We start from the raw sequence: 16734 nt of genomic DNA, 5'->3' as shown, positions 1-16734 counted from the left end.
ATAGAAGATCCAAGATAACTTTGGATCTTCCATTTATTTTTCCATGTAGCTCATTTTTTTCCTGTGATCCACAGGAAATATGCCTGCATTCCTAATCTAACAATCCAGTTGCTATTCAGTCTCCTCTATTTCTACCACCTCAAGACTACTCTAATTGTCCCAAGTATGAAGCAGACACCATTCCTCCTAGAATCCCAACTGAAGGAGTTAATCTCCCATAGGGATGTCTGGAGACCATCCCAAGAAATCTATTCCCAGGTTAGTTCTTTCTTTCTCATTACTCTGACTCCAGTTAAGATCTATGACTTGGCTGAAGTTTCTAAGAACCATGGACCAATTCACTGAAATTCCCTAGTAAATTATTCATTGGTGAGGTGGTAATGTGGAGCAGTCACACATTTGTGATATATACCATACGGATTCTGTTAAATATATCAATAGATTATATCTGTCTTTATATTTCATGGTATGTCTGGACATAACATGAATCAAGAAGATTTCTCTCTTTTTGTATGTTGTGCAATAGATTATATTATATAGTAAATATCTATTCCTAAAAGGGTTAGTATTCCTGTAAGTACTTTAAAAAATTACTCATAAATATATACACATCAAATGAAATGTTTTATATAGATGCATGGTACTTTGAATAGGTTCTTGAATGATATTTTCTACCCTAGCACACAAGGCTTCAGTTTCTGCTATACTTATAGTTTTCTCTCAATTTTCTTCTTGCATCAATCTTGAAAATTAATGTTTTTCAGGAAAATGTCCTTTTTTATCTGGACCTTCTAATTAAGTAGCATGTGTATATGCATTGCCCCCTAGAACACATTATTATATGCCATTTTTCATTTTTAATTTTGTTCAATAGCATAAAGAAATACTTACTTTTTATATTTTTAAAGAGATAGCTTTTGATTTTTTATCATAATTCCATTTATTAATTTCTGCTTTATCTTTTTATCTGCTTTATCTTTAAAAACATCCCCCTCCTCTTGATTTTTAAAAGATCTCTTTATCGGGGAGTGATATCAGCAAAATGGCAGACTAAGAAGTTTCAAGCTCTTGTTTCTGTACAGAAATATCAAAAAATAAGCAGAAGCCGTCTGAAATAACTTTGTAGGAGCTCTGGAAAACATTCCAAAGTTTGCAGAAGCCAACCAAATGCCAAATAAAGAAAAAACTATATTCAAAAGAGTTGGAAAGTTTTGTGACATTTTTTACCTGCCATTTCCCCATCCCCTCCCTGGTTCAGGGGCAGATGGCAGCCTAGTTACCATTTTCCTCCCTTGCACTGGGGGGAACAGAGGAAACCTTGTTTGTAAATTATTGTGTACATATGTTCTCAATTGTCTGGAGGATAACTGAAGGACTGAAGCACCATGCTCGTCTCTATTTACAGAGCTAACTCATAATGCAGGCAGGAAAATAAAGAAAAACAGGTTGTGCTCATAAAGGCTACACATCTGCAAACCCATAGGTGTTCAGGGCAAGAGACTCAGGGTAGAAATATGAAATAGACCATGGAAGGCCCAAAGGAGAAGCTGGAGTGAGACTCTGAGAAATCAGGTTATTCAAAAGCAGCTAAGTATACAGAATTTAGAAAGCTATGCATATGCCCAGGCAAAACAGTCCTGAGAAGACCTTAAGTTTTTACCTTAAGGTACCTAGGCTCAGGGCCATCCTAGCCAAGTGGTGAAAGAATGTGCCAGGACAGAGCCAATCTGCAAAGACAGGAAGAGGTGCCTGTTTTCTCTATTTATTGTTTGTTTGTTTGTTTGGGTCTTTTGTTTGTTTGTTTTGGCTTCTGCCATTCAAAAACATCTCTGTTAAAACATTAACTGAACATGAACTAAGCTGATTTTATTGATAAAGTATTTTTTTAAAAAGTTTAGAAATACCTCAAAATAAATGAATTGTTAAAGCCTTCCTAAAAAAGAACAAGAACAAAAAAGATAGCAGTCCCTGTGGGAAGGAAAAAAAATCTGATTGTTAGAGTTGCAACATTATGATAGTCAAATGACCAATTTTCAAGAAAAATATCATACAAAGAAAGAATAAAACATAACTCATCCAAAGGAATAAAATAAATTGACAAAACTGTCCCTGAATATGCCCAGATGTTGGACTTACTGGATGAAGACTAAATTGTCTGTCTTAACTATACTCAAAGAGCTAAGGAAAAACATGGACAAAGAAACAGAAGGAAATTGAGAAAATGATACATGAATAAAATGAACAAAATAAAATAAAGAGATAGAAATTATCAAAGGGACCAAACAAATTCTGAAGCTGAAAAACCCAGTAAATGATGCGAATTCACTGGAGGGGGTTGGTTCACCACCAGATTTCAGCAGCCAGAAAAAGAAATCAGCAAATTTGAAGATAGGACAATTAAAATGATCAAGTTTGAGAACAGAAAGAAAAATGATTGAAGAAAAGCAAATGAAGCCTAAGGGACTTGTGAGAAACCATCAGGTGCACCAAGATATGAGCATAAGAAAGATGCACAGTATTGGCTAAAAAATTCCTGAAGTTGATAAAAAACATGAATCCTCATATCCAAGAAGCTCAACGAATTCCAAATAGGATAAAACCAAAGAGACCCAGACTAAGACACATATAATCAAACTGTGAAAAGCCGCAGAGAGAATCTGGAAATCATCAAGAGTGAAGTAACTCATCCTATATAGAGGAGCCTCAAAAATAGATTATCAGCCATTTTTTTCATCAGAAACCTTGGAGACCAGATGGCAGTGGAATGATTAAATATTTGAAGTGTTGAAAGATAACACCTATCAAAAAAAATTCTAAATCTGGCAAAATTACCCTTCAGAAGTGGAGAGAAATTAATAAATTCCCAGGTAACAAAACCTGAGGGACTTCATTACTACTAGACCTGCCCCACAAGAAAGGCTAAAATGAGTGTTCAGTTTGAAATGAAAGGATACTAGACAGTAACTTGAAGGTATATGAATATTAAAAGATCCCCAGTAAAGGTAAATGAAACTAGTATTACTTTAATTATTTTTTATAACTTCATTTTTTCTGTTATTGAAAAGACAAGTGCTTAAAAATAATTGCAAAGCTATGTTGTTTGGTACACAATGTATAAAGATGCAATTTGTAACATCAATAAATAGGGTGGTGCAAAGCAAATTGGGAAGAGATTTTGTATGTGGTTAAAGTAAAGCTTATGTCAATTCAAATTAGATTATTATAATATTAAGATGTGATATATATTCCCCAGGGTAACCAAAAAGAACATATCTGTAGAATATACATAAAGGAAACAAGAAGAGAATCAAAACATCTCACACACAAAAAATCAACTCAACAGAAAAGAAAAAGATGGAGGAAATGAAGGAACAAAAGGCTACTGAACATACAGAAAACTGCAAAAATGTAGAATACATTTTTGTATATAATAGCTAGAGATTGGAAGAATGGATACAGAATAAAACAGGATCCACCTATATGTTATTTATAAAAGACTCACTTTACATCTAAAGACATACATAAATTTAAAGTGAAAGGATAGAAAATGTATATTCCATACAAATAGTAACAAAAGAGCTGAAGTGGCTATACTAATATGAGATGAAATAGACTTTAAGTTGAAGACTATAACAAGACAAAGAAGAACACCATATATTGATAAGTCAATTCTCTAAGATTTGGCAGTTATAAATATATATATGCACCAGACATCAGAACTCCAAATATATGGAATTGAAATGAGAATTAAACAGTTCTATAATAATACTAAACTTATGAGATGCTGGCAAACAGTGTGAAGAGGGAAATTTATACCTGTAGACACATATATTGAAAAGAAGAAACCAACTTTACACTTTAAGAAACTAAAAAAAAATTAAAGTAAAATGAAAGCTAGCATAAAGAAAAAAGAATAAAGAGTAGAGATAGATAAAATAAAGAATACTAACACTATATAGAAAAATCAATGGAATGAAACTTAGGTCCTTTGAAAAGATCAACTAAGTAGATAAACCTTTAATTAGACCAACTAAGAAAAAATAGAGAAGACTCAAATAACAAAAATCAAAAATGGAGGGGTGCCTGGGTGGCTCAGTCGTTAAGCATCTGCCTTCAGCTCAGGTCATGATCCCAGGATCCTGGGATCGAGCCCCGCATTGGGCTTCCTGCTCCACTGGAAGCCTACTTCTCCCTCTCCCACTCCCCCTGCTTGTGTTCCTGCTCTTGCTATCTCTCTCTCTGTCAAATGAATAAATAAAATCTTAAAAAAAAATCAGAAATGGATGACATTTATATCAATTTTACAGAAATAAAAAGATTTACAAGAGAGTACTATGGAAAATTATATGCCAAAAAATTGGATAACCTAGGTGAAATGGAAAAATTCATAGAAACAGAAAATTTGCCAAAACTTAATTATAAAGAAAGAAAATCTGAACAGACTTACAATTAGTGTGGCAATTGAATTAGTAACTAAAAAAAAACTCTCAACAAAAACAGCCCTGAACCAAATGGCTTCACTGATGAATTCTACCAAACATGCAAAGAAGAATTACCTCCAGTTAAAACATGTGAAGAAACCCCAGTTAACAAAATTCAAAGTCTTCCCAAAAAGGATGAGGAAAGAATTGCTTCCTTACTCATTCTGTAAAACCAACATTACCCTACACCAAAGGCAGACAAAGACACTACAAGAAAGCCACACATCAGTATCCCTTATGAATATTAATGCAGAAATATTGTTAAGATGAAAATACCATCCAAAGGGATCTACAGATTCAGTGCAATCCCTATCAAAATCCAAGTGCCCCCCTTTTTTTGTAAAATGGAAAGCCCCATTCTAAAACTCATACAGAATCATATGGAACCCCAATTATCCAAAATAATCTTGAAAAAGAACAAATTGGAGATCTCACATTTCCTGATTTCAAAACTTACTACAAATCATGGTAATCAAAATAGTGTGATACTGTCATAATAACAGACACATTGACCAGTAGAATAAAACAGAGAACCCAGAAATAAACTTTAATATATGTGATCAAATGATTTTTGACAGGAGTGGCAAGACTTTTCAATGAATAAAGGACAGTCTTTTTAACAAATAGTGCTGGGAAAAACTGAATAGCCACATGTAAAAGAATGAAGTTGGATGCTTGTGTTATATATACAAAAATGAACTAAAAGTAGATCAGATATGTAAATGTAAATTAGAGCTAAAACTCTAAAACTCTTAGAAAAAGATGGGAAAGATGGGAAAAAGAGGCTCATGACATTGGATTTGGCAATGATTTGGATATGACCTTGGATATGACCTTAAAGCACAGGCAACAAAAACAATAACAAAATATAAATTGGACTACAGCAAAATTGAAGACTTCTGTGCATCACAGAACACAATCAACAGACTGAGAAGATAACCAGTGGAAGGGGAGAAAATACTTGCAAATCACGTGTCTGATAAAGGTAGTTAATATTCAGATTATATAGAGAACTCCTACAAATCAATAACAACAACAACAACAACAAATCAATCAGTTTAAAAATAGGCAAAGACTTGAATAGTCTATTTCTCCAAAGAAGATATACAAATGGCCAATAAGCATGTGAAAAGATGCTTAACATTATTAGTCACTAAGGGAATGAAAATCAAAACCACAGTGAGATACCATTTCATACCCATTAGGATGGCTATTATGAAAAAAAAGAGAAAAAAAGAAGGAAGGAAGAAAGGAAGGAAGGAAGGATGGAGGGAGGGAGGGAGGGTGGGAGAGAGGTAGAGAGGGAGGGACGGAGGGAGGGAGGAGGGAGGGAGGAAGGCGGGACTGAGGGAGGGAGAAAGAAAAGAAAAGAAAAAAGAAGTGTTGGCAAACTTACAGAGTAATTGGAATCCTTATGCATTGCTGGTAGGAATATAAAATAGTTCAGCCACTGGGAAAAGCAGTATAACTACTTCTGAAAAAGTTAAACATAGAATTATTGCAAGGTCCAGCAATTCCAATTCTAAGTATATACCAAAAGAAACAAAAGCAGTGACTCAAACAGGTTTACACCTATGTTCACAGCAGCATTATTCACAATAGCCAAAAGTTAGAAACAAACCAAATGTACATCAACACATAAATAAACAAAATGTGATATATACATACAATGGAATATTATTTAGCCTTAAAAAGATACACTACATCAAAAAAAAAGATACACTACATCAAAAACTGATGATGTAATGTATGATGATTAACATAATTTAAAAAAAAAGAAAAGAAAGGAGGGGAAAAATATAAAATTCTGACATATGCTACAACAAGAATGAATTTAGAAAATGGTAAATGAATGAAGTCTGGCACAAAAGGACAAATATTATATGATTCCACTTATGTGAGGTACCTAGAATAAGTAAATTTATAGAGAAAGTAGCATAGAGGTTACTAGGTCTGTGGGCAGAGTGGGGGAGGGGTGGCAGTGGAGAATGGGGAGTTAGTGTTTTGTTTTTGTTTAAAGATTTTATTTATTTATTTGAGAGAGAGAGAATGAGAGATAGAGAGCTCGAGAGGGAAGAGGGTTAGAGGGAGAAGCAGACTCCCTGCTGAGCAGGGAGCCCGATGTGGGACTCGATCCTGGGACTCCAGGATCATGACCTGAGCCGAAGGCAGTCTCTTAACCAACTGAGCCACCCAGGCGCCTGAGTTAGTGTTTAATGGGTACAGAGTTTCTGTTTGGGATGATGAAAACGTTCTGGAGATGAATGGTGGTGATGGTTGCACAGTAATATGAATGTACTTTACACTAAACTGTACACTTAAAAATGGTGCAAATGGTAAATATGCATTTTAACCCAATTTTTTAAAAAATAATTCTTTATTGTTTCATGTTTAATTTGTTGACTGTATGCTGTTTGTTTTGTTTTTTTTTTTTTTGCTCTGCTTGTCTAATAAAGCTGTTTCATACCCATTTTCTGTCCTATACCTATCCTCTCTGTTTTCAGATCTTTGTCTTCTTCTGCCTTTAGGAAGGTTCTACAAGTTTGCCCCCTCCTTTCCACTTTAACTACTGTCCCCAGACAGGAACAGCACCATTATCTGGGAAATTCAGAATTAGAGACCCACACCAGAACTTCTGCTCAGAATCTGCATTTTAACAAAACCCTCAGTGACTTGTATGCCCATTAAAGTTTAAGAAGACATCCACGTCATTAAATTATTTTCAGCTGTGTCAATTCTACTATCTGTCTTCAGTATAAATTTCAATTCAGTGCCTATGGCTGGGAATCCTAGCGTTCTTTTCTTAGTTTCATAGCATCCAACTATGCCTTTATCTCAGGCTCTTCTTTCCCTATGTCTCCCTGCTCTTGTTCTAAAGAGTGCATATGCATTCATGCCTTTGTCTACCAGACATATATCTTCCAAATGTTTCAACTTTCATTTTCTACACTTCCATAATTTCATAGAACACCTTTTTGTTTTATTTATGATTATCCTTAGGTGGGATATATCCTAGAGACAAAGTGATTTTCTAGTGAGACTAATGGATATGGTGACCTTGGTCTCCTTTTGCCTCACTCTCACCTTGGAAGCCTTAGCCCCTTAAGGTATAAATCTGAAAATTTGGTTAATGTGCTCCATTTGGTAATGCCTAATTGTGTTCATTCAGAGTAGGACCCTCACTTCTGACTGCTGGGTTAACTGACTAGGCCCTGAAGTCAGATGCAATGTATGATACTTTGAATAGAATCTTGAATGATATCTTCCACTCTGGTATGCATGGCTTCCAAGTCCCGTGGATATCTACCTTCAGCAGCAATGGCTTTTCTTTGAGTGGGTGGGTTATATGTATTCGACTGTGTTCCCCAACCACTTTCAACCAGAGTCGTGTCCTCTGAAGCTATAGAGGGAAGGAGAGAGACAGAGAGAAAGAGAGAGGGACTGGGCGGTTGGGTTAGTGGGCAAGGCCAGACCACTCATTTGTCTGGCTCAGTGCTGTTTTCTAGCCCTTTCCAGGGGAAACTTACTGTGGTGATGAAGATATTCTATAATCTGTACTGTCTGATACAGTAGTTGCCAGCCATTTGTGGCCATTGAATGCTTGAAATATGGCCAGTACTGTACACACACAGACACACACACACAATGGAATATTATGCAGCCATCAAAAAATGAAATCTTGCCATTTGCAACAACGTGGATGAAAATAGAGGGTATTATGCTAAGCGAAATAAGTCAGTCAGAGAAAGACAAGTATCATGATCTCACTGATATAAGGAATTTGAGAAACAAGACAGAGGATCATAGGGGAAGGGAGGGAAAAATGAAACAAGATGAAACCAGAGAGGGAGACAAACCATAAGAGACTCTTAATCTCAGGAAACAAACAGGGTTGCTGGAGTGGTTGGGGGTGGGAGGGATGGGTTGGCTGGGTGATGGACATTGGGAGTGTATGTGCTATGGTGAGCACTGTGAATTGTGTAAGACTGTTGAATCACAGACCTGTACCCCTTAAGCAAAGAATGCATCATATGTTAATAAATTTTTTTTTAAAAAAAGAAAGAAAAAAGAAATGTGGCTAATGCATCAGAGGAACTGAATTTCAAATTTGATTTCATTTTAATTAATTTAAAATTTAAATGTAAAATAGTCACATGTGCCAATGTCTACCATTTTGAACAACATATTTCTAGATGTGAAACACTGCCAAGTGATGTAATCAGACCCAGATAGTTGGGGAGTACTTTCCTGGTTCTTTCAAACTGATTCCTCCTTTCCTCTTCAGAGTGTGGAGCCTGTGGTGTTCTCCTTAAGAACTCCCTAATCATCCACTCTGACTGTTCTGTTCCTGACAGATGATTAAGGATCTGGCATACACCTTTCTGTTGGTTTTGGTTTTCAGCACTATTACCAGTTTTGGCCTTTGTGTTGCTTTATCACCATATTGTTTGAAAATCAGTAGGAGATGCATCAGGGCCTGTCTCATTTGCCTTATGTTACTACTCATTTCACCAAGATTGATATTTCTAAAATGATAGTGGATTTATCTTGAAACATGGAGATAGATGCTCCTGTCTTGGAAAAATGCTATCTACAAAGGGCTTTGCTATCTTATGACACTCTTGAGAAGTATCACATTGTGATTTCCATTCATTTATAGGAGAATTTATGCTTTTCTATGTACGTTGTTACCTGTGTTGATTGTTGTATCTCTTATCTATTACTACAATGTTTCTGTGTAACAAATACCTAGAAAGCCTCAATGCCAGATGATAGTAAGTGCTCATTACTTGTGTGTCTGTGTGATTAATGAGTATCTCTGCTCATCCTGACTAGCTCATTCACAGACCTGGGGCTGGATGGTCTCTGCAGGGATGAGTGGGCACCTGCATCCTGCTCCCCATGGCCATTCTCTGCCTAGGACAAGCAGATTCATCTGGGCATGGTTTTCTCACAGTAAAGGCAGAAGCACAAAAGAAGACTAGAAACAGAATGCCTCTTGGGAGCTAATCTTGAGACTGACACATTGTCACTTCCACAGTTCTGTCAGATGAAGCAAGTCACAAAGTTGGTCCTTATTCAGGAGGTGGGCAGACTGCTTCTTTTTAGTGAGAAGAATTGTAAATAACATGGCTAAGAGAGGATATTGGGAAACAAGGAAAGAATGGGGCTGCCAACACAATCAGCTTAACCCAAGGACTTTCCCAGAAACATGCTCAAAGAATCTGCATACCAAGAGCTTTCAGACAGTTCTGTGAATGTATTTTCTTATATTTTTTGTAAAATGAAACAAAAATTAGAATAAGTTAAATTTTGGTTTATGCCTTGTGTTTTTTCTACATTGAATAGTAAGCACTTGCTTTAGAATAAAACTTAGTTAGTTTGAGTTATTTGACTTGGGTCCTTAACCCTAGCATCTGTGTTCCTATTCCTGGAAAAATGCCTGATGAACCTGGCATATGGAGAACCAGGAAGAAGATAACTATGAGTTAGCACAGAGGTGTTGCAAAGGGATAAATGATTACCTATAAAGCAATAGCCCAGATGTTCTGCTATCCCATGACCATAGATAACAACTATTGCTCAGAGTTCTTAGACATCCGTCCCAAGTACAAGCCAGAGGTCACACAGGAGATACTGCTAATGTACTCCTGGGCCCTGTTAGTTAAACAAGATTATGATCAGAGAGCTAGGACTCTACTGATGGCTGCATTTTACTGTCATCTTCCCTGCAGGCCAGGCCATAAAACCCACAGGCATCAACATTGTCCTGCTAAGAATTCACCCTGCAGCAGAAGGATTCACAGAGACTACCTGGTTATTAATGCAGGGGATATCACCAAGCATCTTGACCAGTAAGCCCATGGAGTTCTCAGTGAGTCAGTAACTGTGCAGGGCCAGGGCTCCTGCATGGAGTGCTTGAGAGGGCAGGTGTACCCTCTTGCACTTAGATTTCAGGGATTAAATCCAAGAAGGACTAAGCTATCTCTTTCCCTTTCTACTTCTTGAGTCCCATGCTGTCTGCTTATGCTTGATCTCCCATATCTTCAAAATCATTGTTTTGTTCAGTGACTATTTATGGGACACCTACTGTGTCTATGTGGGAGCTATTCCAGGCACTGGGGAAATGGCTGCTGACAGAAGAGACAAAGCCCTGCTCTAAGACTCACCTGAGGAAGTAAAAGGGACCTACAGGTCAACAAATAAATGGATGTTCGAACTGAGGATAGTTCTTAGTGTAATGAGAGCATTAAATGAGAGGAGAGGTAGATGAGGCTGAGATACTTTAGTTCTGGAAGGGCTCTGAGAATGCTAGTCAAGGACATTTTCATTTCTGTCCTGTCTGGTATTTACTATGAATCTAAAAGTTTAGTACAAATTGGTAAAGAGATTGTGTGCATTGTCTAATGATTTACTATAAGTAAGGATCCCAGACTCTACCCATAGTCCACCTTTCCCAGCAGCATTGGCAGGGGTACTTTTGCACCTTGGCCAACAGTGGACATTTCAGGCAAATGTTTTGTGGTACTAAGTGTGCTGATCAGCCAACAGAAACATTTCCACAGCAGCCTCTCTAGGTAGTCTGTGGGGAACTCTTCATTTGTGCAATGACATGAAGAGCTTGCACTTATTACTATTTTCAATTGGTGGAAATTTAAAAATGCTGATACCAAAGTACATCTCACAATCTTAATATAATTGAGACAAAGTGAAAACCCTTCAACATGCTAAAAGTCATGGGTCTCCTCAACTCAGACTTCCTCACTCTACTGTACAGGCAGAGGACAAACAAGATAGTTTATAGATCGTGTCTTAACATGGCTGTTATCACATCATAAGATTCATAGGATTTTAAATTTGCTAGGGATAATGATTCCCTTATAAGCTTTGACTTTATTCCTTGAATATTCATACTTTTGACTGTTAAACACATCTTTAGGAATATATCACTTATAAAAGCAAGGCTATCTACTAAATTCTATCCTATTCCACGATGAGTTAAATATCACTACACCTGTTACCGCAGGTGTAGCATGTAGAATATTTATTTTCTTCCTTTACATATTATATTTACATATTGTTATATATATAATGAGAATGCTATATGTATATATACAATCTCTGTGTGTATATATTGTATATATTATGTGTATATATTGCATATATGCATATATATGTGCATATATAGAATTACAAATTTCTGTAACTTCTTTGATCTTCAACAAGAACCTCACTCACTGAGCAGGCTTTTAAAAGTTGAATATACAATATGTCATGCTTTAAGGCAGAAGAGATGTCAAAGAGGTAGTAGAGTGTAGAACTCTGGCTTCCTGGATGAATGTTGCATCTGCCTTCTAGTAGCATTGTAAATGTGGCCAATGTACTTATTCTTTCTGAGCCTTGGTTTGTTTATCTGCCAAATGGGAATGATAATAACACCTCCATAGTATGGTTATTAATCAAATGCATGAATGTTCAAGGGCTGAGCATAGAGCTGGGTACAAAGCAAACTCTCAACCAGTGTTACATAAAGTACAGATATGACTGCATGCTGTCCTGAGCACCGAGATAATAAATCAACATCCTTTTCTATGGTGTTTCCCAGTCCTCTATCTGTCACTTCCCTACTTCTCTGTCTTTTTTTTTTCAACTTTATACTTTCAGCACCCTCAAAATGTGATTCTTTGTAAAGAAAGGACATATTGAATGGTAGACACTTTTTTGGCTATCATCTTTCTCTGCTTTTCTATCATAAACATAAATTGCCGCTATAGAGACTCTAAGCACTGCTCTCTCTCAATCAGAAAACAAAACAGAAACAAGGACACCCCCCAAAAAAAGCATCTACTAAAGAGTAATCCTGCAGAAATCTTCAGCCAGTCATGTTTCTCATGACCCTGCCACTATTCCTTAGAAATAGAATTCTCAGATTATAGAGGGCTGTGGAAGTGAGCTAGATATTGGTTGAATTCTCCTCTCAGGACAAATAAGTTTATTGGGGAAAATAGGAAAAGTTGTGTGTGGATGCTGGGGATTATGCAAATGGAGCTCAGTCTTGTGGCTTCCTTGCCCTTGGTCCATGTCCTTTAACTAGGCTTGAGTTCTCAGTCCTGCAGACTCAAATTCCCTCCTACAGTTTCTGCAAAGTCCCAAGCCTCAAAATTTGGTAAATTCATGCAAAAATTTCACTCCCCAAGCCAGTCATGAATCTAGCCAACTTGGAAGAAGGTTTTATAGTTCAGGGAGTGGTTCTGGCCTACTACACCCTTCTTGATCTTTCTGCTTCCCCCCACCCCCACCCCGGCCTTTCCTTTTTCTTGCCTTTCTGTCCCAGTGGCACACAGACCTCTTTCCTTCCACTGTGTCATCCCTGTGCTTACCTTTTGTAGCATGAGTAGGCTCTTGTGTCCTACTTTCCAACAGGAGAGGGGTTTCTATGTTATTTCTTCCTTAGGAAGAAGAGTAGTAAATATATATTTTTTATCAAGTAAATTGGAAAAGGGCTCCATTTTACAGCCAGTCTTATGCCAGAATGAGGAGACAGGACAAGTATACTTGGGGACCCTTTTATAGATTCTTCCAACATCATGTTATATTTCCAGTAATGCCCATGAAACACATTACATAATGTCACAATCAGTGTGAATCCCTAAAAAATTTGGATATGTTCATGTTCCTGTTTGTGTGCATTTATTTTATGGGTGGCATTGAGAATGAATAAGAAAAACAAACAGAAAATACTAATCTCAGTTACTGACTCTAAGTAAATAGGTACCAAAATATATAGGAACTTTTTTAAAATTTGAATATTTCCAATAGAGATCTTTTCTTTTCTTTCATAAAAATTCATAATTTTAACAGAACCTTATTCTAATTTTGCCTTGTAGGCATCTTGTATAGATGTTGGGTTGTCAATATGCCACAAAACATGCCAGAATTTAAAAGTGTGAGGCTGGTTCTTCATTTGGCTAGAAAGTCGGAAGCTGTAGAAAAATATATCAAAGAGTTAGGTGTTGACTTTGGCTTACAGAATGTAATCCACTCCTTGGAGTGATAATTGAAAGTGTTATGACATTTGGAAAGGACACACTTTCACCATTGGTATGGATCTTACAGCATATGTCTATATGGCATTTTTATACCATTTATAGAGAATAATTTAGTATTTACCCATGATTGCCAAATATGTTAACATTTCCCTCACTGCTCTTCTTAGCCATTGAAAAGAAGAACTTTTCTCAGTCTTCCACTTATCCAGATGCTAATAGAAGGACATGCTTTACTACTGCACTTAGGTTAAATGAGACAACCCCAACAGAACTGGCCCATGCCTGGTGTTTTACTGGTGTTTTGGTTAAGATCTATTGATAGGAATAGAACTTGCTCATGTTGTGCAAAGTAGTAGAAGGTCTGTTGTGAATATTCATATAGAAGGCTATCTAGAGAAAGCTGAATACTGGCCTTCAAGAAAGCTGGAACATGAAAAGTGGTTGGGAATTCAAGATAACTCTAGGGATTTTAGGAGACATTCTTACTTCTTCATTCTTATCCACCACTGAATGGGTATAGCCAGGGCTGCCAGTTACACACTTCCACATAAGCCATAAAAATATTATTCCCCAGTTCTCGCTTCGGTGGGACATACACTAGAAAAAGAATGCTGTTACCTGAGATATATAGTACATACCCCGCAAGGCCATGTTCTGTGGTCCAGCCATAGTGACCAGTGTCTCTTTAACCATCCAATTTGCATTTTTCTCTACCTCTATGCTTTCACATCCCTCACTCTCCAATAGGAAAATGACATTGCAAGCCTCTAATTCAAGAACTTGCAAGGTCAGCTCCATTCTTGCCCTGTCTTTAATTCACTTCCATGGAATAGAATCCCTTTAGCTCCATTCTACCTTTTAGGTCAGGCCACATCATAGATTCTTATTATTATTATTATTATTATTATTATTATTATGTTAATCACCACACATCATAGATTCTTGATCAAGTAATGGTTGACTGTCCTTGAATCAGGGCCCCATCCCAGTCCCATCAGCTGTAACTGAGGTGAAAAAGGGGAGGCATTCTAGAGAAAAAGAATATAAAACATAGTGGCTTAATTGCATTTCAGCAGAGGGTGGGTGTAGGTTGATTTCCCTAAAATGAGGCTGTAGACAGAGTAGGAAATAAACTTGACATTTCTAGAAGTGTTGTTTCTTAATGGACAGTTGATTTAGCCATTGCATGGTGGAGGCTTAACTGTCCTTGGGCCATGATATAAATTCTTTCCATGGCTGCAGCTTACGCCAAGGGAAGCTAACACACTCAATTTTGATTCATAATCAATAACATAGAAGCCAAATATTCCCTTTGAAAAGATAGATGCTTTCATGGTGAGAAGCTCAGGAGCATTAGGATCTAGCCCAGCAGACGACTCTAATAAAATAGGATCAAGCAGAAGCTTGGTTGAGAGTTTCAAAGTGCAGCCTGTGCATCTGTAGCTACTTAGACACTTCACATGGAAAATCAAAGAATTCAATTTTGATTTAATCAGTGCTGTTGGCACATATAAGTTTTCTCTGTGCTATAAAGGTTAGAGAACCACTAAACAAGGAGGCAGAACAAAAATTGAAGACAAAAGTTTCCTTAGAAACCCCTTTCTCTGCCCTTATTTAACCAAAGTCAACAAGGCTACATGAATAATTTTATCAGATTTAGAGGTTTTGTGTTGCTTTTCTTGATAAATCTGGTCTCTAAAGGTACTCAGAACTTATTCAGTATATATTATGAAATATATTTAATCAGGTGTATCTTGGGGAAAAAGAGCCCTACATGGGGGCTACTCATGGTTTAGCTGGAAGCAGTTTTCCTGCTACATTTCTCATCCCATCTTTAATATCTGCCCTCATCTGTGTATTTCAGAATCACCACAACTGCAGCATGCATGATGGACTTGAGAAGATACCCCTTGGATGAGCAGAACTGCACCCTGGAAATTGAAAGCTGTGTGTATCTGTACTTCTTTTTCATTCACTGTATTTTAGGCCTTGTCATTATTTGGCATCTTTTCCAAGGCATATATAATTTTCTTGCCTTGGTTTTTAACTATCTTAAAGATGGGAGGTTTAATCCTCCACGCTGCAAATTACACTGTCATGAGAGAGAGAGACAGAGATAGAGACTTGGCATAAAAGAGTTCCCCGTTCTAATCTGATTAAGAGAGTCTGCTTGCTGTGCTGAAATATAAGAAAACAAATACTCCTCATCTTGGTCCATTCAGTGAAAAGAGAACAAACACTGAGATGCAATTTTCTCACAATATGCTTCATCACACATGAGTGGCTTTACTCCTGGGAACCTGGGCAGTTGGAGTAAATTCCCATCAGGAACTCAGCTTTACAAGCAGGCTATTCCTTCATTTTGTCAATTTTCTCAATTTGAAGAGTATTCAGATGGCTTATTGATAATTCAGTGTTGCATACTTCTTTGTGGGGGATGAGAGCTGCATCTTTATTATCTAACAAACAAATGTCTCGCCTGCTACCTGAACTACATCTCCTGGCATATCCAGATGTTACTGTTGCTGTCGTCACTTACCCTGGTCTATCATAGATTGGTTTATAATTGGTCTCAATTGGATTTAGTCTTGTCTGTATTTATATGGATTTCTTTGAGGGGGATGGCAAATGGCTACAGTGTTACTCAATGCATTTGTGGTGAGAAGTGAGTGTCTTTGTGAGTAAACATACTGGGAAGTTGTGGTGGATGTAGGCCAGTTTTCACCCCAATTAGAGCTGGCCCCACAGTGCCCCTCACTTCCACACTACATCACTGTCAAGTTTTCTGAGAGCCATGATTTCAGAAAGTGAGGGACATGAAATCATGTCAAATGATACATAGTCGAATCATCTGGGGAGATTTAGCAAGGAGGACAGAAAGCTCAGGGGAAAGATGATTTCCCAATAGTTGAAGGACTATCTTAGAAGTTAAGTGGATTCTGTGTAGCCAGAGCTACAACTCCCAGTGAGGTGATGGAAGTTACTGGAAGGGAAATTTGGAACCTAAGTAAGGAAGCAGCTCCAAATGTCTGAAAACATAAAGAGTAGCCTCAGAGAGTACAGATTCTATTACTGTAATGTTTGAACTGAGGGGGATGATGGGCAGGAAGGTCTGTTATCAAAGAGATTTCCTCAGAAAGTGTGAGGCTGCTTGTCTTCAGAGAATCCATAGTTAAAGCATTTGAGTAGAAGTAGGGATTTTT

At 37.2% G+C, this 16734-nt stretch overlaps 1 protein-coding gene across 3 annotated transcripts in view; it reads left to right on the top strand.

Annotated features, from left to right (window-relative positions):
• The window catches only part of GABRB3 (gamma-aminobutyric acid type A receptor subunit beta3), a 468239-nt gene that overhangs the window by 409119 nt on the left and 42386 nt on the right, over positions 1–16734 (top strand). For all 3 annotated transcript variants that reach the window (XM_088025217.1, XM_028087275.1, XM_028087274.2), the window contains one exon: positions 15396–15478. In XM_088025217.1, the coding sequence (XP_087881343.1) occupies positions 15396–15478 (83 nt within the window). The remainder of the gene's footprint in view (positions 1–15395; positions 15479–16734) is intronic.

Source organism: Eumetopias jubatus, unplaced genomic scaffold, assembly GCF_037043125.1.
Source record: "Eumetopias jubatus isolate StellerSeaLion01/CBP00866 unplaced genomic scaffold, mEumJub1_p1.0 scaffold_7, whole genome shotgun sequence".
NCBI lineage: Eukaryota > Metazoa > Chordata > Mammalia > Carnivora > Otariidae > Eumetopias > Eumetopias jubatus.
The sequence above is the reverse complement of the archived record's forward strand: the minus strand, read 5'-3'. Positions and strand labels throughout refer to the sequence as shown.